General features: G+C 40.4%; 1 protein-coding gene across 28 annotated transcripts in view; it reads right to left on the reverse strand.

The window, feature by feature from the left end:
* Positions 1-200: 200 nt before the first annotated feature.
* CAMK2D (calcium/calmodulin dependent protein kinase II delta) overlaps positions 201-23,947 on the reverse strand; it is a 116,643-nt gene continuing 92,896 nt past the window's right edge. For 6 of the 28 annotated variants that reach the window (XM_058420553.1, XM_058420556.1, XM_058420554.1 and 3 more), the window contains 9 exons: positions 22,723-22,782; positions 21,083-21,124; positions 18,478-18,526; positions 14,836-14,919; positions 7,835-7,910; positions 7,141-7,235; positions 6,384-6,612; positions 2,805-2,853; positions 201-2,271 (listed from right to left, as the gene is read on the reverse strand). In XM_058420553.1, coding sequence (XP_058276536.1) covers positions 2,847-2,853; positions 6,384-6,612; positions 7,141-7,235; positions 7,835-7,910; positions 14,836-14,919; positions 18,478-18,526; positions 21,083-21,124; positions 22,723-22,782 — 642 coding nt within the window. In that variant the 3' untranslated portion in view covers positions 201-2,271; positions 2,805-2,846. Of the gene's footprint in view, positions 2,272-2,804; positions 2,854-6,379; positions 6,613-7,140; positions 7,236-7,834; positions 7,911-14,835; positions 14,920-18,477; positions 18,527-21,082; positions 21,125-22,722; positions 22,783-23,947 lie in introns of those variants that run through there. The other 22 variants (XM_058420560.1, XM_058420558.1, XM_058420559.1 and 19 more) reach the window with 11 other exon arrangements.

Consider the following 23,947-nt stretch of genomic DNA (forward strand, 5'->3'; position numbering starts at 1 on the left):
AGAGCATGAGCAGTGTGCAATTGGCTCTGGTTCGGAACCAACCCAAGGACAAACCACAGCAGATACTCATATTTTCAAACTAAAACTTCAGCTCCTAAGAAAGTGTATTTGTGCCTCTGGTGTCTTAATTCAAACAGACACTACACATTTTCCACGGCAAAGATCACAATTAATTGGGAAATTAAAACACAAGCACAATGTCAGCAGAAATCACAAATTTATTAATCCTTAAATATATCAATCATTTACCATTATGGCAAGAAATATGTACACTGTGTCCCATGGTAAACTGCAGTGTTCCAAAATGACAGAAGTGTATAATTCAGTTGTGGTGGAGAGAACAAATCACAATTTCCTCACGTCTTGGTGTGGAAGACAAACTTGGTCTACAGTAATACGTCAACACCACATGCTATGTTAGAAGTATAAAAAAACCACCCTACACCTAATTCGTTAATTTTAAATACAGTTATGCCACTTATAGCCGCTTCACAAAAAAAAAAAAGAAAAAAAAAAAAGAAAAAAAAAAAAAAAAAAAAAAAAAAAAAAAAAGAAAAAGAGTAAAAGAAATAAATGAGAAAAAAATGAGGCCAATACTTTTTTCACAGATCCCATTGGCAGGTTAATATGGCTCAACACATTTATTGTAGATGCTTACTTTAAATATATATTTTTAAAATCATGTAGTAATTATCAGAGAAGCTTAAGTCCATCTACCATACATCCACTAGTAACAACATCAACATGTTTAAGAACTGCTTCTGATTAGTAATCAACACAGAAAGGTGAAATGAAACAAATTAGGAAGCCTTCTCATTTTAAAAAGTTCCGGCTGCCAAGTTGTAAATTTTGGATGGCTAAAAAGGTCACTGACTGAGATACCATGCACTGTACAGCGCTGCGGGGAGCAGGAGCCTGCTGCTAACAGAACCACGGGGAGAACAGGAGCAGTCCAGCCCGGGCTTTCCTGGAACAGTGGAAAGGAAGGAACTGAAATTCTTGTGCGGGTTTATTTTTACAGCAAGGTGAGGGAAGGAGAACTATTCCCTGTTGCAAAGTTTGCGTTCCGCACTGCCAGCACGGCGTTCCTCCCTGGGCCCGGAGCCGGGACAAACCCATCGGGATCGCTGCAGGGATCGCCAGCTTCGACACCGAACGCTGCCAGGGGAGCTTGAGAAACCAAGAGCGCATTGAGGGGAAGAGGGGGAGACACAAACCTGTGGTAAAGTGTTAGGGTCCCATGAAAAACCGGTGTCTCCGTAATTCATTTCCAGAGAAGCAAGAGCAGCAGTGTAATGTAAGTAAACTCTTCATACTTAGCTTTAAGGCCTAATATTTCTCGAGTATATTACCCACACAACTGGTATATACATTAACCCACATGTTATATTTTTTAAAGCCTCCTTAAAAAATTTACAGTACATCCTAAAAGCGGTAACAATCTTCCTCTTTCCTTCCATTTTAATCCTTTAAAACTGCCTCTCAATTATCACTTAGTTCCTCATAATTTTTAATTTTGCTTAATCATCCAACAGAACCTTTCAGTTAAGCAAAGTAAGAAAGCAAAAAAGACTCAAAAGAAAAACGGAAGCTGCTGACTCACCAGAACACTGACAGTTAATTCTGGGGTGGCCAAGCCAGCAAATGAGGAGATTTTTCCAGTTTACATAAACTAATAAACTAAGTAGGCTGCAGCTGATCCAAAGCCAAGATATTAACACTTCCACATTTACCACTGATTTTGTCCGTCTACGATGAAAGTCTGTTTTACAGTAATGGAGCTGCCAGCGGAAATCCTAACCATTTCTACCAGAACCAAAGCAAAATTCTGGGACTCAGGAGAAAAAGAGGAGTCAAAAAACAGTTCTTAAAAAAAGAAGGTAAAATATACTTTTTCTTTTTTTTCTTTCTTTCTTTTTTTTTTTTTTTTTTTAATAAACACAATAGATTTTAAAGTTGTCTGTCAAAACTTGGCATAAATGGAGCAAGTGACAAATGTATTGTGTGTCTACTGCTGTCCATCCAATATCTCGTTTTGTCTTTTATGCCTTGTTATTCTCTATTTGCATGGAACATCACCTTCATCGAAATGTTAACAGTGTACAGATGGAATATACAGCAATATGGTGCATCACAAATGTGTTACATGAAGAACCTTCACAACTTCATGCACTCAGAAACATGCATGAAGAGAACGGGATGGCCAAGATGGTAATCAACCAGGTGCGTTGGGTACAGAAAATGCAAGAGCGGCACCGCTGATATTTTTAGCTAGGAGGAAGGAGAAAAAAAAAACAGATTTCCATTACTGAGGTAGCATCACCACCACATAACAACACATGCTTAACTGTTAGCCAATGCTATTGAAAAAAATCCACCTTGTCGAGATCATTTAACATGATACTGGGGAAAAAACGGGAAAAAACCTCCACTCAGGCAAGGAGTTTTCTTCTATTTTTCAAACCACTTTACAGACATTTTCCATCTTTACAAGAGGCCAGAGAGGTTGTTTTAAAAAAAAGGAAACTGAGGCAGGAAGCCAAAGTGCCTTAAGGGATTCCTTAAGGGACGGAGGGCCGAATTCAGCCACAAATCTCTGGGTGTAACTGGACTTCCTCAGCATGGACATCACAGGCACTGCCATGGACTGAGGCTCTTGTGCAAAGACTGGACCAAGTGACAAAGAAGAATCAGGTGTCATTCACATGCAAGACATGCCAGAGCTGAATGCAGACACAGAAGGAAGGGAAAGGAGCTGGAAGCAAGTATGGAACTAACTGAGGTTGCAGCATCATTTGTATTACCGTAGCATCTAGGGGCTGGAGGCATGGTGGGATCCCTCAGCACTAGGCACTGCACAAACACAGAACAAACTCTTTTACTCAGCATTCCTGCTCTCTGGCACTGCGCTTATCGAAGTATAAGAAGGTGTGAGCTGTGATCAGGGAGGGAACATAAGCCTCATTGAGGCTGAAGTTAGGTTAGGGAGTCGCTTTCAGGCCCAGCAGCCCCTTGACTGCTCGTATTGGGCAGGTGCACTCTCCAAGGACAAGCAGACACAGCTCTGCAGAAACACATTAGCACAGGTCCCTAAGAACATGAATACAGAGAACAACCTCCTACTGTCACTCCTATCACTCAGAGAGAAACAATGGATGAGACAGAAACCCAAGTTCGCCTCATCTCACTCACAGCAAAACTACAAATAAAATTTATTTATAAACTACATATTTGTGTTTATATCCTTTTTCAAGTATGTTCTCCACCACAAGGAAATATTTCCCTATACCTACAGCTACCAAAGAGCTCAGTTCTATCCTTAGATTTATGCACACTCCTTCCTGTAGTCCTGAAAACAAGGGAGCTACTGTGCTTGCATCAACTGATTTAACATTATTTAGGATACCGTGGTCTGCAGAAGCAGATCATAGCTATGACAGTCTTTGCAACTTTAATAGATTTTAAATTCATCTTCTGACATAATGTGTAAAATACTTTTTTATTCTGGAAACGCCATCATTAATTACCACGCGTTGGTAATAATTAAATAAGTAGCTGTAGACTGCATACACTTTAAATAAAGGAAGGATTAACTAGAACAACAGGTTAATTAAGTCTCTTCTCTAGTTTTCCAAAATGGAGTTATTGCTGCTCTGACTCGGAAAAGCAAAGGTGAAATTTGAGACAGTGTAAAAATGTTCGGGATGCGTTATAGGAGGTGATTCTAGCTTGGTGCTCCACGGGAATCTCCCAGTCAGACTTAAGAAGATGGGGAATAAAGAAAGAATGTCAATGTTTGTGCTGAAAGGGGAGCTATCAGCCTAGAGGAGACTCGCTGGACCTGAGCACAAGCAATAGGACTGATCTCACGTAGCATACTGACACTTAGGTGGAAGGCACTATAAAAAGAAAAGAAAACAGGAGCATTGTGCAATGAGAACCAAATAACCTTGGGGGCTGGGTAATCCAAAAATATTACATGGAATAATAGGAAGTGCAAAGCGCTGTAAAAGTTTCTATGTATTCACTGGTTGGAAATGAGAGTTGAAGATAAATAGGTGGCTGTCTCAGACGTGCTGCAGATGAGCAAAGTGCAAAAATCCTGCTAGAACAGAGCAGGGAAAAGAAAGATATTGGGGAAATAAATAAAGCCCTGACCACAATTGGATAGAGCATTTCAGAAGAAGCCAAGCTAACGGAAAGGCAAATCCCAAACAAAAAAAGACAGTGAGGAGATAAGGTAGAAGAAAATGGAGATCCTATCAGAGAAAGCCATTTGGGATAGTGCTGGCTGTTTATTCTGTGGAAGTAGAAGGTGGGAATGATCTGATCAGCCTTCCTACAAACCAATTCGTGTCTGCAAACCTAACCAGTGCTGGAGAACAACGGTGACATAGAAGAACCAAGGATAAACTGAAAATTACTAAATTTTACACTGGGAAGTAAGGCTCCTAACCATCAGACCAGTAATATTTTGGAACAGTGCTAGGAGCGAATCCAAAAACCTCCTCTGAATTCAAGATGAGAACTAGTTATGGGATTTATGTGATATTGTTGCCAGTGCTACACACGTAGGGCTATGTTGCTAACTCAGGGAATCTCTCCTTAATCCTCAGTCCGGCCCTAAGACTCCTCTGTGACCCATTGAGCTTGGACTCCTCACAGTCCTGAAATCTCCTCTGTCTGACCCCATAGGCTAAAAACATTCAACAATACAGAAGCCACCCTGCAACCTCAAAAACATTACTCCATGGTGATTTTTCTTTTCCTTTCACCCTTGGCAGTCCCAGAAATCCTTATTTTTATTAGAGAGCATAAGCAGCAGTAAAGAACCTCCTGCAGTATCTTCCCAAAAAGAGGTGAAAATAAAAATCAGAGGAAAAGACTAAATGATTCCCTAGTCAAATTCATGTAATTGTGCTGTAAACACTGACTGTTCAGGGTGCAGTGGGACAAGTGAACCTGCTTCACTTGGGCTTTCTGGCTCTACACACACCCAGCTCAGAGGCCTTGACAAACACTCCTTTATGAAAACCTCAAAGATTTACCTCACACTGCATTTCAAGGAAGTGTAACTGCTCTTTAAATATTATCTGTTGAAACACTGGCACAGCTGGAATGTGAGAAACAAAGGACAACTTGGCTCCTGTTTCCACTGGTTTCACATTTTGAAGTAAAACAGTTATCACTAAGTAATAAAATTTCTTTTTTCCTAAATTAAAAAAAATAATACAAAATCATCACCATGGAAGTTTAACACTTCATTCTACCTTATTTGTTACTTCATTGACTGTTATTTCATATAGGAGAACAGTGTTGCAAGAAGTAAAATACGAGACATGATGAAGTTCAAAGGTTGAAATCTAAGCCCTTACCATTCACACCAAGAAATTCAGCCACTCTCCACACTAAGACACCTGACACAAATGGAACTGTATCTTACACAGTGGGCTCACAACTGAGCAAAGCCAGGCCTGGACCAGTGCTGCCTATTTGGGAAACCACAAGTCAGTGAGGTTTGGACTCATTAGCAGAGGCTGTTGAAGAAGAAGAGAAGCCAAAGGCCTGAGCAGCACCTCCTGAGGAAGCTGTGACTCTTTATCTTGTTATTGCAGCCCAAAGTGTGCCGTCATTAACCTTGGTGACAATGTGGCTCAAGGAGCCCGGTCACTGCCTGATTCCGAGGACGTAGCAGGGCCCGGATGAAGAGCAGAGAGAAATGCTGATGGGAGAGATTGCGAGGCTGTCCCACGGGGATGTTGGAACTATCCCACAGGAGATACTCAGCAGTTACGCACGGAGAATGTGGGGAAAGAGATAGGAGCACAAGAGGTATTGGGATAGCTCAATTTACAAGGTAAATGTGTAAACTGGCTCAAACCCAACTTGCAGTGAACATACCTAGGCCTGAGAAAGTAGAGGTGGCTGGAAACCACACTAAATACTAGTCAAATTTTAGTTTTCCCCAGAAGTGACACTTTTTTACTTGAAACTTTCTGGTCGGCTCTCACAGCTCCATGTATCCTACTGCTTTTTATTTTTCCAGGTTTTCCAGCAATTATAACCCAGATTTCCCAATCCTGTTTTGTGTGACTTCTATCAAGCTTTATCTACACCCAAACACTTTCCTACTGTTCAAGCTGTCAGTTCAGGGACAGAGTTGGATCGGTGGGCATCACAATAGAAAACAACAACCAAAAAAGCATGTTATTTTAAAAAATCTTCGCACCAATACTATGCACACCAGTGGGTATAATACATAATAAACAAGCACAAGGAATGACACTACCGGAGGACGGCTCGCCGTTTTTAAGGCCCAAAGCAGCTACTGGACTATGTGGTGTGCCTAGGAGGTGCGAGCTGGCGGCGGGGCTGTTCCTTACTTGATGGGTACGGTGGGCGAGCCTGAGCGGTGGAAGTGCACGTTCTGCCACTTGCCGTCGCGCCGGTGCCACACGCGCGTCTCCTCGGACTGCATAGTCTTTGGCATGCCGCTGCCGTCCATGTACTGTGTCAGGCGGATGTACGCGATGCACGCTGCGTCCTCGCCCACCAGGTGCACGTGCGGGTTCAGGATGATCGTGTGGATTGGCTTGTTGCTTTTGGACAGAGCTGCGACACACACACATGCACGGGGGTACACACAGGAGAAATCACATTTGCCAAGATATCGTTAGGGTTTAATGATAAACATACCTGACAACTCAAATACTTTGTAGAATCAGCACAATCGCTTATTATACACTATGTAATAATTAAATACGTTTAATCTGTGTATATATATGGATTAAAGTGGAGGGCACCACTTGGAGTTTCCCAACTTCTCAGTTTCACTGTTATGTCTAATAACATTTGTACCTATTATTTTCAGTTAAAATAATTCAAATCTTAACTCTTCCTTTATTTTGACTTTTTAGTTCCAAACATCTGAAACTCTCCTCTGTCCTCTGAGGTGCCCGGTGATGTATGAATGAGCAGAACAGAAGCAGACTGAAAAACACCTATAGCAGAACACTGAAAAAGTAATTCTCCCTTCCCTTGTCCAAGTCAATTAACTCCCACCCCAAAAAGTTCATTAGATGAGAGACACACAGTCACAAGGAATGGATGAAGACTCAGAGATGAAAAGGGAATATTTACCATTTTCAAAGTAAAACCGGTGAAAGTCCATCCCTTCTACCAGATTACCCAAAGCTTCAGGTTCAAAAGATGTAAGGCCTGGATCACAGATTTTTCTATGGAAAAGAGGAAATTCTGCAATGAGCACATGAGGCTAGAGATCACAATTTTGGAGAGATAATTTTTAATTGTTTCTTTCATTCCTACCAAACATTTCACTTACTCATGCCATCACACTGGAAAAGAATAGAACTCAATGTGAGGAGAAGGCATGGAGTCCTGGTTTCAGCTCCATCAGTAAATTTGGCAGCTTACTTTAAGTGGACTGCATTTCATATAAATCATCTTTTGACCAAAAAAAGACCCACAAGTCAGTATTATTACAAATAGGAATTTTTACTTGTGATGATGAAAACTGCGGCTATGCAATGCAAGGTGCAAGGGGTTTTTTTATGGTATTTTTTAATCACATCATTATGTAAACAAGATTTAAGTTCTTTCTTCTAACTACACTGGAGTTAAACTAGCAGCTCTTCTTAAACCGGTGGTGTGTGAAGCCAGAGCAAAGCAGCCATGCACATATCTTGTGTTTTGTTGGGGGCATCTGGGAAAGCAGTACATAACTCCAAGCACAGGCACTCACATGTAAACGTGCATTTTTACACAGTGTCAAATACCCCAGCTCCCCTCACTCCCTCCAAAAGGAGCAGCTTACGTGTAAGCTTCGAAGTCCCCGTTGTTGATGGCTTCAATCAACTGCTCAGTCACCTTGATAATCTCCTGCTTACGAGCTGGGGAGAGACACAAACCCAGTCTTACAGAGGAAGGCAAAGTGGAAGGTGACAGCTGACAGGTATTCTGTTACTCCCCAGCTGGCACAACAGCCATCACTTTTCCTTTCTACGACCCAAGGACATGATGTTACATTGTTGCTTGACACTGATTTGCCTTCAGTGTCCTCCTGCATCCACAAGGAAATTAAACACAAGTCAAGATCAATCCACTTCCCTATCACACTTCCAATTATGTTTCCTTCACTAGGGGATCTGCTGTTGAAAAAGCAAAACAAACCAAGCTCCAACTCTAAATTTCAAACTCAAGGGCGCTGATTATTGTTTTACAGCCAATCTGGCTCTAGTAGCTCTCTTGTGCAAGCAACAGTTGTAATTCCCCAGTATACTCCCACACATGGATTTGACCATTAACACAAACATGCCTGGAATGTTAAAACTGAAAGTAGTGAGAGAGATCACATTGCTCTTCAAAAGAAAATGCTGGGGAGCGCACAGAGAAAGTAACTTTCCAATGCCATACTCAAAACTGGCACTGTAGTGTTAATCTTTTCCGAAGAGCACGCCTAAAGCATTCGGGTGAAAAGGACCGAAACCAAACCAGCAAGGAAAGATGTGATGGAGAAAAAAAATTATATAAAGGTCTAGCAAAGCTTTTTGGGAGCAGCCCTTGACTGTTAGCACTATGGCTAAGAATATTTCAAGTATGAATTGCCTTATTTTTCACAAGGACTGTGGAAAGAACAAAGACTTTTTAATGAAGAGGGCAGCAATGCCTCCTTTATCTTCAGTTTGAATAACACGGGCCAGATTATGGACACTGCATGGCATTGCCAGCACCAGCCAAGTGGTGGGATGGCTGAGTCAGAAATAATGGTGCAGCCTTACAGAAGGCTGGCAAAAAGAAATCCAGAACAAGCAGACTTCGTGCAGTGAGGAAATTACCAGTTCTGCATGCAACATCTCACATACATATAGCTGAGCTAAAGGATTTGATTAAATAACCCAGTAACACATCTCAATCAGAGATGAGGAAATTACAGACCATTAAATCAGACAGTGGGAAATGAGGTAAAAATCTCTGATCAGTTGCTACATAATCATGAGCTCATGTTAGTGGATAATGATATAAGCAATTAATATGTCTACAACGGTACTGTAGTTCCCACACACAAGACACACAAAACTGCATGGACACATAATTCATTGTTACTTGGCTCAAGACAATTCCTTTTTTCACTAACATCAGTCATGCCTTTGCCGAGTTTTACCACGGTACCTCTGATGTTGAGATACACAAGATATAATTCCACGTCAACCCCAGAAGGGAGAAACTGAACCCTGTTGCCAGATTGCTGGTTTTCCTGGTTTTATTTCCAAATTGAAATTGCAGTGGAACATATGTTTTCATGAAGCTTTCTGACAGAAGCCACCTTATATTACATAATATGGTTTCAGCAAAATTTCTCTGAGCTGTACTAACATCCAGGAGAGCTGTGTCTGCAGATGTATCCGTGGGACGTGAAACATCCATCAGGAAGCTCTAGAGGCCAGCAAAGCCAGCAAAAGAGATTACAGCACTTATCACTGGCTCCAATCAATCACCATCCAACTCCAGCACTGGTGTCAGCACTAGTGGAAAAACTTCAAAGTTCCCAATGCAGACTGTTAGGACCAGGGAGATGTTGCCAAATCATCTGCCTTTCAACTCACACCTCAATTTTTCTACAAAATTACAGGCGCTACATGAAACCATGAAAGCCACTATGCTACTCTCACTTTTCAGTGACACACAACTACACGCATATTAGAAAATTACATTTCTCCCTATTTAATGATCTGATATGCAGTTTCACCGGCAGCAAGCCAAAGGGAGAGCTGGAGCTCCAGAACTGATTTATCCTATTGTGCAAAACTCTTTGCCTTGTTCCTAGCCCTCACTCAATACAAGAACAAGGCAGTGTGAAATAACAGCAGACATCAAAGACTAATTCAAATACTCAGGAGCCACTGTGATTTTACACAAACCTCCTCCTCATTGTTTTTAGCTTTTACGCCTTCTCATGTGGGTATTTGTGGGGCTGCAGGGAGCCAGACTACAAATAGAGACCAAAAGTGTTTCTGCTTCATTGTTGTTGAAGCAGAGGTTTCATCTGAAAGGAAGTAAAGAAGAGAAAGGAGATGGGAAAACCAAAATACAACAAGTAGAAAATTGGAAGGAGACTAGAAAGCAGCAGAAAGAAAACACAGCTACGACTTGGTGGCCATGTACATCCAGACAATTCCTTGCACTTACCCTTAGCGCAAAGGATGAAATAGGGAGGGCACTGGAGATAAACTAAGTTGAAATGGTATTGGTAGAAACAGTGTCCTGCTACTGCAGACAGCAATCTGATAGAAATAATTGGCAGTTCTTAGAGTGGTAAGAAAATACCAAATTTTCATTCTGAGTTTGATGGACTCCACGTAACATGTGCTCTTCAATAACCCCCTTTTTTTACTATACAAGGACAACACAAGGCATTATGGAAGAGGCATCTGGCCAGTTCCCATCTGCCAGATAACTGTCACTTACAATCACCATTTGCATTTGACTTTTTCATTATTTAATTTTTTATCCAACAGTAAACGTGGCTTGTATTGAATTCTAGGACAATTAAGCTGTTTGATGTACAGTGTCAATTTCATGCTATTATACTTTCCATTTGATGTGCAGTGAGGATTCCCTAAATAAAACGACAGAAACTAAACTTCCTAAACAAAACTGACAACTGTAATGAGATTCTGGTAAAACTGGTTCAGCTACATTTTCCAGAGTGTGGTGAAAGTCAGTTCCAAAAGTAAAGCCTGACCCATCTATAGTTTTTTAGAATATGAGAACGGCTTTCCACAGCATAAAATTATATGCTCTGTACACAAAGGATAACTGAACAAAAATACACCTGTGTCTTTAAAACAACTGAGGTGTGAGAGAAGAACACTGTTGACAAGTCAAAGGTGCTGAGCCATTTTCCTGAAAACCAATAAAGAAACAGACTGCAGACATAGCAAACCTGTGTGGAGAAGATGGTGGCTTTGACATTCTTTGCTCAGAGTACAGGTGAAGTAAACACATTACAGAAAAGACCACGGACCTGTTCCTTAAACAGCACCTTTTCCCCTGTAGGGTGAGTGAGTTAAGGTAATTAAGAGGGGTTTAGCAGTTAAAAAAAAAATAAAATCCCTGCTTTGGCAAGTGAGTAGGTATATGACTAATACAAAGGCAGTTCAAACAAAAATATTATGAAGAAGAGCTATAAAAAGACCAAATAATAAGAAAAAGAACAAACAAGAACATTCCCAATCACTGGCTAAAATGTTTTCTTCAGCACTGCTGTGGCACATCTGTTAACTTTAAATGAGTCAATCTCTAGCTATATTTCACTACCTCTTTTCCTTGCTCAGCTACAGGGTGAGGGATAATCTTTCAAAATTAAAGACCACCATTAACACTAAGATATAAACAACATAAAATGAGGAGAAACACCATTTAAGCAAAAAGCATCTAACTCTGTCAATACTTTCGACCGACAAGGAGAGTTCCCCGGGTGGTGAAATCAAATATCACAGGAAAACAAAAGTACAAAACAGCAGCAAAAGCTGTTTTTCCAGCAGGCAACTCTGCGGCTTTTCTTCCCTTCCTGTAGCTCCAAGAAATATTTATAAACTCAGTCTACAAGAATCACACAGAAATGACAGATATTTTGGTATTTTGATTGCAGAGAGAATGTGCACCATAAAAATGACCTCTAAATATGTGAAAGTAAAGCCTTCAGAAATATCTGTACCTGAAACTTCACGTTTTTTGATGCACAAGAAAAGAGCACTTGTAACTCACTGACCACCATATTACCCATCATTTTTTAAAAAATTGCCACCAGCGAAACCAATAATTTAAACTGCCTTATGCTTCATGCAGATATTGGAACATCTTTCTCCTGCCATCAGGTTCCTGACTATGTTATCACTGTACTGCAATGGCTAAGCACAGAAGCACCTTTCCAGAAGAACAAGGTAACCTTGTTCCAGATTTGCACATGCACTGGGAGAGGATTAAAATGATTTTGCTTCTGACTTGCTCACACATTGTTTCTCAAGGCAAAAACCCTTGAAACTTTTCAACTGGGTACTCTTAACTACTTATCTCGGTACACCTCAGATTGGATTAATCTCACAACATTTTGGACACACATAAGTACAGACAAATGAGTTTGTTCTCTCACTCCCCTCCCTTGCAGGCAAGGGAGAGAAATCAGCACTTTCAGGCCGCAATCCATCATATCCTAAAATAGATTTTTAAGACAAGTGTGACTCATCTGACCTATTTGCATTGGCTAAAGGGAGTCTAGACAACCAGCTCAAACACAGGTATCTATACAGTGGAGGAAAGTTAAATCCAGAGGGACAAATGCTCTCCATTTTGCTGTTGTTTTAAAACAGGACAGTTGGTATCAAGGTGACAGCGGTCTGCTAAAATGGAGCGGCACAGCAAGGGGAAACCAACTTCACTTCCCCTCTGAACATTGTCCCAACAAACACCAGTAAGATGGAAAGCACACAGCCAGTCAAGTTATTTCTATGCTCTGGAAATAACCAAAGTCTGAAAAGAAAGAGGAAGATACTAGAAATTTTATCCTGTGTTGTATAACAAGTTCTCGCTGTGAGGACGTACCAGATTTCATGCGGCTTTACAGCATGGTCTGTTAAACATCACACCATGTTCTTCCAAATGATTCTCATGACACCAATATTTGAAAATTCTCTGCTGATAATTTTTCTTACAATTTCTGCCACAAATATTCCAATTAAATAAATTCTGAATAGAAAACAAAAGAATGGGCTGCATGAATAAGCGACTTACTAGGTCTCAGATCTACATAAAACCCACCTAGACCGTCAGATGACAAGGCATGCTCCAGGGAACTTCTCATTTAAGAAGTCTATCGAGATTCAGCGTACAGAACACCAGTGCTTATCTCTTAACCCACACGTAAGCATTGATAGGGATGAAAACATTGGAGTTGTCATCTCACATTGTACATCTTTTTCCGAGAGCCTGCTGATTCCAAAGACTCGATCTGATTCATCAAATTATGAAATGGATAGATGATCTGCAGAATTTTATTAGGGTTACTTGGTATCTTTCACCTATCTGAAAACTGCTAAGCCTGCTACTGCCCTAAAAAATATTAAATTCTTTAGTTATCTAGGCAAATATCTGAAAAATTATCCCAGAGCTTTTCCACCCTGTACTGACAAAACAGATCAAACAAAATTAATGCATCTATTTCAATTAATGTTAAGCAACCTGTCACATGCCATACATTGTATATTTTTATTTATATGGAATCAATTATGTCTAAAGATGCTCTCTTTATGTGACTGTACTAAAAAATTACACTGATATTTATAGAGTGCAGCAAATGTTGGCAAATGTTTATTTTTTAATGACAAATCACCTAGAGTCTCAGACCAAAGCTGCATCATGGTCATAGCACTTACAAGACACTGCACTCTGGTTTCCCAAGCAGGTTACTTTAATTGTGGACTCTGGCTGCTGTCTCCAGAAATGGTGTCTGAAGTCTTGATGAGTGAGACATTAACAAGATTTGTTGCCGTGTATATTTTTATTTAAACTGTGCTCCTGCCTAATCACCCAACTAGTTCAGAGAAAGAAGACACTTGAGGCCACCAGCATTCAGATCTGAAAATGCTGGGCATGTAAAGGATATCGTGTGGGTATGCATCATGAATGGAATAAAGCCTTATGGCATGTACTACTGATGTGTCAACTCTCTGTGTTACACAGCCCAGGTCTCTCCTATTAACTCCTCTCTTTCCTCAGGCTCTGGGCAGTTTGTGCTGGCAGTATTTGTCCTAGTTTGATACACATTCACCCATATATTGACAGAGCCTGTCCCACTTCTCCCTTAGACTGAAGCTACACTTTCAGCATTACCCAGTGACAGCTGTGACCAGAGATGGCCCAACCTCTCCTACAGGACTGGCTCCTCTCATCTGCATTAGCTGACCCCACCAAAAATTCCTCTCATGTTTAAAATAAGGCTCAAATACACACAGCACATGTCCCAAGGGCCTGCCTGGGTCTCACTTTTACCTGTGCAAATGCCCGTTCTTACCAGTGTATCTGCCCTGACACACACTGGCTGCAGGATCAGAATCCGGCAAGCAGAACCCTCATTCCCAGGAAGACATTCCCTGTTTCAACTCACAAGATCCCACTCCTCTAAGGAATTTCCGAAGAATTCCTGAGTTCATTTACAATCAAGAAATGCTCTACCCAGATCTTTTTCATTCTACCAACACAGTGCCTTTGTGCTCTCATATTTTACTGGAGATATTTACTCTCATATTTACTGGAGATTTCCTTCTACGGTCAGTTGGTCACTGATCTCAGACCTCCTGAGCAGGGGAAGACATTTCCCAGTTGTCCTATCAATGCTGCAAGTCAACACCTGCCACAGCAGCTTCAAGGCTGGTTTATCAATGGGGATGCTCAAGAAAGGAACTTGATATAATAAATGTAACAGGTAATTAATGCTGAGGCCCTATCCAGGATCCAAGCAAGAAGTGAGTCAAATCTCTCTCCCTAAGTTGAAAACTACTGCAGAGATTACTCCTGCAAGATACAGTTTTCTGAAATACAGACATATTTTTCCTGCCGTTCCAGCTGATGAAAATATTTTTACAATTAATAACAAGAAAAAAAAACACCTATAAAATTTTACTTTAGTAAAGGCTAAGCACAGGTCATTCCTAGATCAGGCAGATCACAGCATTGACCTTTTTTGAGCTTCTGTCAGATGGTGGGGAGGGAAGAGGAGAGACAAAGGAAATCATCTGACAGATGAGTCTCTCAACTTACATAGTACAGAGGAAGGAGTGGAGTGGGAGAGCTCAGACTCAAGCGATTGACTCTCTGAGTTTGCATTTCTCATGGACTTGCCCGCTGAATTGATGGAAAGAAACACAACATATGAACAAACAAAGATGAAGAGGTAGAGTGTGATCAGACTCCTCAGCAGGCACTGGCAGCAGGAGCGGCCTCTGGGGCACGGCAAGGGTGGTGACCAGTGGGATGAAGAAGCAATGGAAGAGGAGGAGTGGTGGGTGGAACTCAACCTCTCCATGTCCTCCTCCTTTGTGAAAGCTGTGTGAGGGTCAAGTACATGTGAAGGAAGAAAAAAAAGAAGGCCAAAAGAAAAATAATGATAATTTAATTAGAAGCAGCAAGAACTTAGAAAATTTTTGAGCACACAAACAATGTTAATGATGAACTTTCAGGGGCAGTGTGGGTGCCAAAGAACAGTTGTAAAGGTTGTAGATGTGAGTGACTCTGTTCAGATGCCAGCGCAGATTTACCCCTGTATCCGGTACTCAGATACAAAGGGCTTCCAAAGAGCTTTGGAAATATTGTTCTTAGAAATTTGAATGATTTTTAAGGGATGTATATTCCAAAAGAAATAGTTTAAACTGCTTTCCTTCTAATGTTAAAAAAAATTAGCCCAACAGGTATAAAATTAATTATAAATATATTAAATATTTCAAAGCAATGCACTTTCCAGAGGTATTAAGTAGCACAGGTATGTCACAATTTGTCAAACCTGTAAGTACCTTACAACTCAGCAGTTTTCCCCACTGCCAAGAATCATTCTTACTAATGCTTTTGTTAATTTGTCTCCAGGGTCAAAAAGATGCCGTGAGAAATCCAGATCTGCTGTCCATGGTAAGTATAACAACTCACCTTGCTGAAAGCCTAGGAACAAAAATAATGGTGCTACTCCATAGCATTACTTGAAAAAAATCAAAACAAAAATATCAGAGATGCTGCCTAAAAGTTCCAGTCTCATTACTACAGAAAGAAGAAATCCCACAAGCAATCCCAGAAGGTGGTATTGCCTACAGTCCAGTTCTCAGCATGTTCTTCCTGTCCGCTCCTGTCATGTTTAGGAGGGGTCACTGTCATGTAGATAAGCCCATGACTGATGGTTAATGTCAGAAATTTATCTCAGCAAGGAACTTGAACTACAGCTTCAAGTCATTTCAGACTCACATGACATAATTAGCTTATTTCTTGAGTTATTAAAGCTCACTGTTGTTTGGCAAGCACTGTTTCTAGAAAAAGAAACACGTTCCAGTCCTAAAAGAGGTAAGTGTATATATAAACAAGGCAAAGTTAAAGACACAAAGATTTCCGGTAGATAAAAAATGAAAAGTAAGCCTGATTTTACTGTCTTCAAGTTAAATACCTGCCTTCAAAAGTGAAAACAGGCTGAGATCCTGGCATGAGAGGATAATGCTCCATGCTGGAGGAGAATTTGATCCTGAGGATACATTGGTGATAGGTGATATAAGACATTTTTAATTGCTCCCTGTCTTAATGAATCCTACCATTCATAATGCTTGGCACAGACATGCACGTGCACCTGCTCCCACAGCGCACATGAGACACGAGCACGCTGGGGATGCTGTACCCCGTAACAGACCCCTGGGAGCCACATCTCTGCAAAGAGGCAAATCGACACCAAAGAACAAAGCCCTTGATGCAGAGCTGCATGTTTTCAGCCTGTGTGGGCTGCAAAGCAAGGGGCTCTGGCCTTGGCTGTGCAGTGCAGACACGGTGTTGGGGTACCAGGAGCAGGAATAATGTGCACAACCCGCAGGTCCCTGCAGAACCACTCCCTGGGAGGTGTGGATCACACTGCAATGCCATAAAACACACACTAATACTACTGCTCAGTCACAGCCACGGCCCCCTGCTCCTTCCTGGGAAGGACACAGCCTCTTCCCGTGCTGTACTCCATGCTGCAAAGGAAAGTAAAAAGGTTTTAAATGTTCTTTATCATCTAAGGTGCAAAACATTCCTTCTACGTCCCAAACGTGGTGACAAACATCTTGAGCATATGTGTAAGGACCTGGAGAACTCTCTCTCCTTCCTCTAAAATCCATTTGTCCCTATCAGCATTTTATCTCCAGTGGCTGTTGCTGACAAGAGAAGTTTCTCACTGTTCTCCTACAAAATATACATCCAGGAGTCAAGTTTGGTGTGGGGGGAAATAATCTTTCCTAAGTGTCTTGCTACTGCAGGAAGCTTGAGTTTATAATGGGTGTCGGGGTTGCAGGACTGCCTATTCCCTGAATCATTCTACAAATTAGACCCTGGGGGCACCGTTAACTTTAATTTATAATAAAACAGTATGAACAACAGCCTCCAGAGGAAAGATGGGAAGTGGGGGAGGAATAGTAAAAAGTGAAAAACATGCAAGTTTATGAGCAAGTAATAAGAGGGAGATTATATTTGTCTTTTAAATAAACAGAAAATGAAATCCCTGTACACAGTGCAGGGAAAGATACAAACAGGATCTTGTTCCTCAGACCTGTGCTTACTGCAAGATCCCCTTTTCTGGTTTAGGAATACAGTATATTGTGGTGTCCAACTTGCCCTTAACTATGATACTGCAGAATCATATAAAAGAATTAGGCAAAGTACTTTCATTGTTATTTTTTCGTATAATTGCATCCCCCTGAGGTACAAGTCTGTGCGCTAAACTTAAGACAGAATTTTCTAAAATAACACTATGTTACATCATCATGCAGAGGCCCTGTAATTAAATTATTCATTTCATAAGCTTAGTTTTTAAACTGCATCAAATAGGTGGAAGGAAGAAATAAAAAGCGCTATGATTAAAGGTAAATTGCACTGCATTTTCCAATGCATCAGCTGCAGACCCCTATAATTGTTCTCTCCTTTCACAATAACTCAAACCACCACCACTTTCTTGCATCCATTCTCCCTGTTATTTTATCTTATTATCACCTCTGGCCCATGTTTCACCAGTAAATATTTTGTGAATCAGGGATACACAAACCCAGTACTCCCTTTTTCAAACCCTTTGCACTTTAATACATAACACTATTAAAGTAGGAATGTGTAACATCACAGCATAATGTTTAGAAGGGGAAAAATGGGAACGAAAATATTATCTGTGAAGCTACAAAACTAAGTTGATAAAAAATATTTTGATGTCTGTTTTTTTTAAGGAATAAAAGAAGATTAAAATAAGTGTATGGACAGAACAGAGGGAAACAAACAAAAAAAAATACACTGGCATCTGAACAGTATCAAAATAAAAATGGTGACATGAAAAAAAGAAAAACAAAACCAAACTCAAAACACAAATGCATGCTAAACATGAACTAACTAAAAGCTACAAAGCACTGACTTAGACTTTTGTAATCTACTTCTATTATTACTGGAACTAATATCTTAGTTAAAAACCAGTAACTTTATACTCTTAGTCCCAAAACATCATGGGAAATGGTGTTTTGGGAACTGAAAAGTTAAAGTTAAGTCTGAAACCCATCAAAAGTAATTTCTTCTAAAATAGGAAAAACACTATTCTCTCGTAAGATACATTGGGGGTTTCTGTGTATAATGGCCTACTGAAATACAACCACGAAAACTCACGTTACTGCTTCTCCAAACATTTCAAGCATAAAATCATACCTTTCACATCCTCATCTTCGATGGTCGTGTTGGAACTCTCTGTTGATTCCTGTTGAGAAGGAAATATGAGTCGAATGCACAAAACAAGCCAAGCCTTATTTGCGTGCCTTGGAAAATGACAGGATTAGTTACAGGAATCATGCAAAGCCTTGAAGCGGGGTGGGATGTCATTCACAAACAAATGGTCACACACTGATTGAGACATTTCCACCTGAATCGGATGTCAAACATTGCCATTCTCCACAGGAAGGAACAGAAACACAATTCCTGCACTCTGATGCTTTTAGTTCACAGGAACGTACAGGAAAGTTTTCTTTTCTTTAACCTCCAACTGTACAAAGTCCATCTGAAATGTATGAAGTACCTCAGCCAAGTAGGAGAGCTTGCCATTTTAAGCTTAGTGATTAAACCAACTGCGTAAAATAAGTCATTCCATTCCAATTCTACCTTCTAAATCTGCAGGCTTCTGCAAGCTACAATTTACAACCGATTTCCTGCTCGTGTGACTTACCCAATGTATATTCAGATGAAGTCCCACAGTGATCCGAAGCATATTGGATCAGATTATCTTTTTTATATTGGCTTTTGTGCCCTTTTTTTTTTTTTTTTTTTTTTTTTTTAAGGAGATGGAGAATTGATGAATGTATGATAAGAACTTTGACAAACTAAGGCATCTTTGTGACAGTGTTCTTCAACCAATCAGTCATACAGAGGAATGACTCATCTATCAGACAGTTTCTTAAGCCATCACACTTAAAAAAGGCAAGGATGTTGTATCTCAGTCTTTCTTAATTACCAGAAGCATGAAATATAATGGGCAAATACAACAGGGCACTGCCAAATCTAACATCTGCAGAGAGCTGGGAAGTTTTAAACTAGATGGTTTTTCTTAACTCTATACTTTCCTGAGAACCTTTTTTTTTGTTTTTTTTTTCCAAATTTGCAGCTCAGTAACGAAAAAGATTAACTGAACTGTTTTCATCTGAGAGAGAAGAAAGGACTGGTATTGTATTTAATTCTTTAAAGGATTTTACAATTAAATAATGAAAGGTAAATTTGCCAGTGCCCTTCGTTTACTGTGTCCTCACAAGGCTGAGCCAAAGGAATGTTCAAGAGGGCTAATGCATTACTCAGACCTTCAAAATCCAGATGTACATTGATAAGTCAAACTAGAGGAATTAATTCACACACAAACAAAACTGAATGAGCCATCATGCTGTCCCTGCCCTGGCTGTGTTAGACGTTCCACTCTACGCGGAGTATCATGCTCTAGCACTTCAAATATTACATAAAGTACTTACAAGTGAACAAAAACCTCACACAAATACGAGCTGTAAACATCATGCAAAGCTCACAGGGCAGATGTAGCCTCTAACACTGAAGCATCCACTCCAGTTGCCATACTACGAGGATCAGTCTTTCAGATAAATTTAGGAGGAACTCTCCACACTGAGTGGTTTGTTTGTTTGCTATGACCTTTTGGGACATTGAGTATCTTAGTTGCTGCGATTATGTAATAAAATCAAGTAGATGTAGTCACGCCAATATTTTATCTGGGTTTTCTGGGCTTTAGTGGACTTCAGCGATAAAGATCAGCCTGCTGTTCAAACACAGGCTGCTCGTGGCCTGTGGGTTTAAACTTGGGGAGCTGAAAGAGTAGTACCATGAAAACACAAGTTCTGTGCTGGACAGATGCAGGGGACATAAAAGATTGGGACACACAAGCACAACACACGCCATCAGCACTTCCATGCTCGAGGAATGTCTGCATGCATTTTTTCATCACTCAGATCCACTCCTTCTCTTATGAAATAACCACAGGGAGTTAAGACTAGATAAATGGGACGTGAATTAAGTCAGCACTGCAAACAGTGAAATTCTTGTTGAAGCGTAAATTCTTTCCAGGAAACCTAGGAACATGTGTTATATGTAAATGATGGTATTTCCTGGCCCTTTTCAAGTCCATGCATGAAAAAAACAAAACAAAACACATTTTAAGGATCAGCTGCCAGACGCAAACATCACAATACACGAGAAAAAGAAAAGAGCATGAAGAAAACATGTAAAAATCAAAAGACCTCTTTGTCACTTGAAGTGTGAAATTTTTTTGGAAATTGAACAGTGATGTTATGGAAGAAAACCAAAGTCCTATGCAAAAGACATGTCACGACACAGTGTATAAGCATGCTGAGAAACAGCAGATGGGATAAACTGAAATGACATCTTTGACTGAGGTGACGACTGCATGTAAAACTTGCAGAGATCATCTCACCACACTCTGAGACCAGCACTCTTAGGTTTCCCTTAGACTGCAGCAGTTTTGGCTGAAATGAGAGAGACCCCCTGCTCCCCGAGCTGGGCTGCACAGGGCATTGAGCTCTGCCCATTGCTACTGACTCCCCCAAGAGCTTCAAGAGCTCAGAAGCAGCAGGACGCACGGAGCTGATGGACACAGATGAATACAGGCTTGAGAGACACTGGGTGTAACAAATGCAGGAATGAGATTTTCCTTCACAAATTCTTGGAACGGCCCTATTGTGCTGTGAAATAGTGGATGCAATGTGTGGTGTGGAAAAGCAAGATGGAGTTGATTCTTTCTGAATACCTTATTTCCATCAGGGTTGTGGATTACTGTAGTTTGGGGCTCCTGAGCAAGAACAAAATAAAGAGAGAAAGAGTTCTCATTGGTAAATACATTTTCATTGGTGTGAGGGAGTGCAAGAAGAGTCAGCTCACAAATGCTGAACACTGACAAGAGTTAAAACAAATGTTAACTGTCGCCAGGGGGTGAAACTGGATGTCTCTAACACAGATTTCCTCAACAGCAAGCCAGCAAAAAAGGCCATCTCACCTAATGCAGCAGCATGCAGAGACCTTATTCAGGACCAGGGTGTGCAGGGCTTTGAAGCTCTGGGGACCTGCCGAGGCTCTTCTGGACAAGGGCAGGCTAAATGCTTCTTGTGCTTTCCTGTCTGAACCTTGACAGGGAGGGCAGCCACAAATCTTGAAGCTTTAAATAACTCTTCTCTTTAATCATGTTTGCTTGTATTAGCAGGAAGTGATCAAATTGAAATACAGCGGAATTGATAAGGATTAAGGATGACTACCCTTGGATTGCCCTCAACTCCTGTCTTGGCAGAGCTGCATTAAAAGCAAGTGAGAGAGATCTTTGTGCCATTTAAAAGTGTAATTTCCCCAAATCCTTTCACCTTAAAAAAAAGGTTTGATAATCTTTGAAATGGCCAGCAAGCTTTCATCATGGGCCATCGGGCACGGCTCCGTCTGGGGACAGACTGCCATAAACTCCTGCATGCAACCTGCTGGCTTGGCCTTAGGAAGAACTTACTGTATGCCTCAGTGCCAGCTGCTCAAAAGAATTCCAGAGGAAAAATGCTTCCAAATGCATGTGAACTACCCCATTTTCCAAGTTTTGTATGCACACGGGAAACAACAGGTCACAACATGATGTACTTAGGCACTAGCATTTACATTGGTGAGCCCCGTGACATACAGGTGCCTTAGAAATAGGGCTATTAATAAAAGCAAGACTGCAGTAAACATCCAGGAACATCACTTTGATTTGTAATATGTCCTTAGCAGAGCTTATTAATGAGTAATGTCTCCTGCTGATTTAAATGGAAGAGAAAGAAGCAAAATGTTTAGCTCGAGATGCCTCTTGATCCCAGAGAAGACTTGCAAAGTCCTGCTGAGTTTCAGGAAATATGGAATGAAAATCTGAATAAGGTCTGTTTCATGGCAGCCTAGTAATAATCCTGTTAGCTCTCCTGGATATCAATACGTAAAGTAAGACAAAGCCGAGAAAATAACAGAGCCAGTTTTTAAAAATTTTGTTGGTGCAAAAGGTTAAGCGTTAGAAGGTGGAAACAGTCATCAGGCAAAGAGCTAAGAGCAACACCAAGCGCATTCTACTCACTTTCTGGCACAGCATGCAAAAAAATTCAGCTACAGTTACAAATGCTATGACTCTACCGCATCCAGCTTCCATTTAACATTTTCTGTCAATAAACACGCTCTAATGGATTTCCTCACAAAAAAAAAGACAGCATAATTCAAACAAAAAGGTTTTCCAAAACCTGTTTTTAGAAAGCAAACAGAGTAAATGCATGAAAAAGCAAAAAAAGGGGGAAAAAGAGAAATTAAAAAAAAAAAAAAAAAAAAAGGAAGAACAAACAGAAGACAGTCAAAAACTTCCAGATAGCATGAGAAGGAAAATTCCAGGTATACCAGCGCCGGGGTAGGAATATTTTCCTTGGGGCTGGTTACCACGTTGGTTTTGTTGTTTATCTGTAGGTATGCAGAAAACAGAAACAGACAGGCCTTAGAACTCGCGGTAGGCACCGTATCTATATCTCTGCACACAACATCTATAGACAGGTATCGGTATCTATAGATAGATATAGATATGGAAATAAAGAATACAGAAAGATGAACTTAGGAACTTGCAGGAACACTAACAATAGCTCTGGGAGCTGGCTGGCAGCTCCTCCCCATGGGCTGCTGGACCCCTGCACCAAGGCCTAGATAAGGCACAGATGAATTGAGCTGAGACACTTAATAGAGAGCCCTTAAGTAGCAGCTAAGCACATCTAAGAAGAATAAAGAATTAATACGGGTTGGAACAAAGTCCTAAATAGCCACTGCCATTTTCTGACATGCAACGGTATTAGGTCATTGCACCCAATAGTTCTTTATTTCTAATGAATTATCCCTTCCATAAATAATATTTAAGTATTCATAGCGCTCCAAGATTCCGTAATTTGTTCTACTGGCTTCTGATTCCACTTTGGAATAACTATGACTGATGCTAGAAAGAGACTGGTCCCCCTTTAACTTTTCTGGTGCTATTTTTAGCAGAAAATCATTGGCAGCTTCTCAGTGTTGGTACTGTGACTTGGAAGTGTGAGGTTTCCCACTATGTAGTCTTACCCCAGCCATCAGCACCTCTCTGTTTAACTTTACGTATCGGTCCTCATGATACTTTCTAAGCTTAGCACAGTGCTACACCTTCTGGCTTTTATTTGTACAGAATATAAATTGAAATTAAACTGCTCAGCAGGAAGCTTCAAACTATCTGATCCTTTAAATCAGTTTTTTAAGATTTAACTTTCATTAATACCATGGGGTATAGAAAGAACAGAAACACTAGAAATAATGTAGCAAGCCACTTTTTACATGCACTAAGAAGCAAGATTCAAGTATTGTAAAACTGGCTTGAAAGATGTATTTTTCTTCTCAAACAATCATGAGGAAAAAATACTGTGTATATTTTGGTCATGTCTAAATTAACAAGGGTGGTCCAAAGCATCATGCAGGACTAGGTATATAGATACAGACCATCTGAAAATACTTTAATCCAAAAAATCAAGTTCTACTAAACCTTAGTACATAGTAATAAATGAGCAAAGCAAAACCAGAAATGCCTGGAATTGTTTTGTTAATGAATTTTCCT

Source organism: Hirundo rustica, chromosome 5 (genome assembly GCF_015227805.2).
Source record: "Hirundo rustica isolate bHirRus1 chromosome 5, bHirRus1.pri.v3, whole genome shotgun sequence".
NCBI lineage: Eukaryota > Metazoa > Chordata > Aves > Passeriformes > Hirundinidae > Hirundo > Hirundo rustica.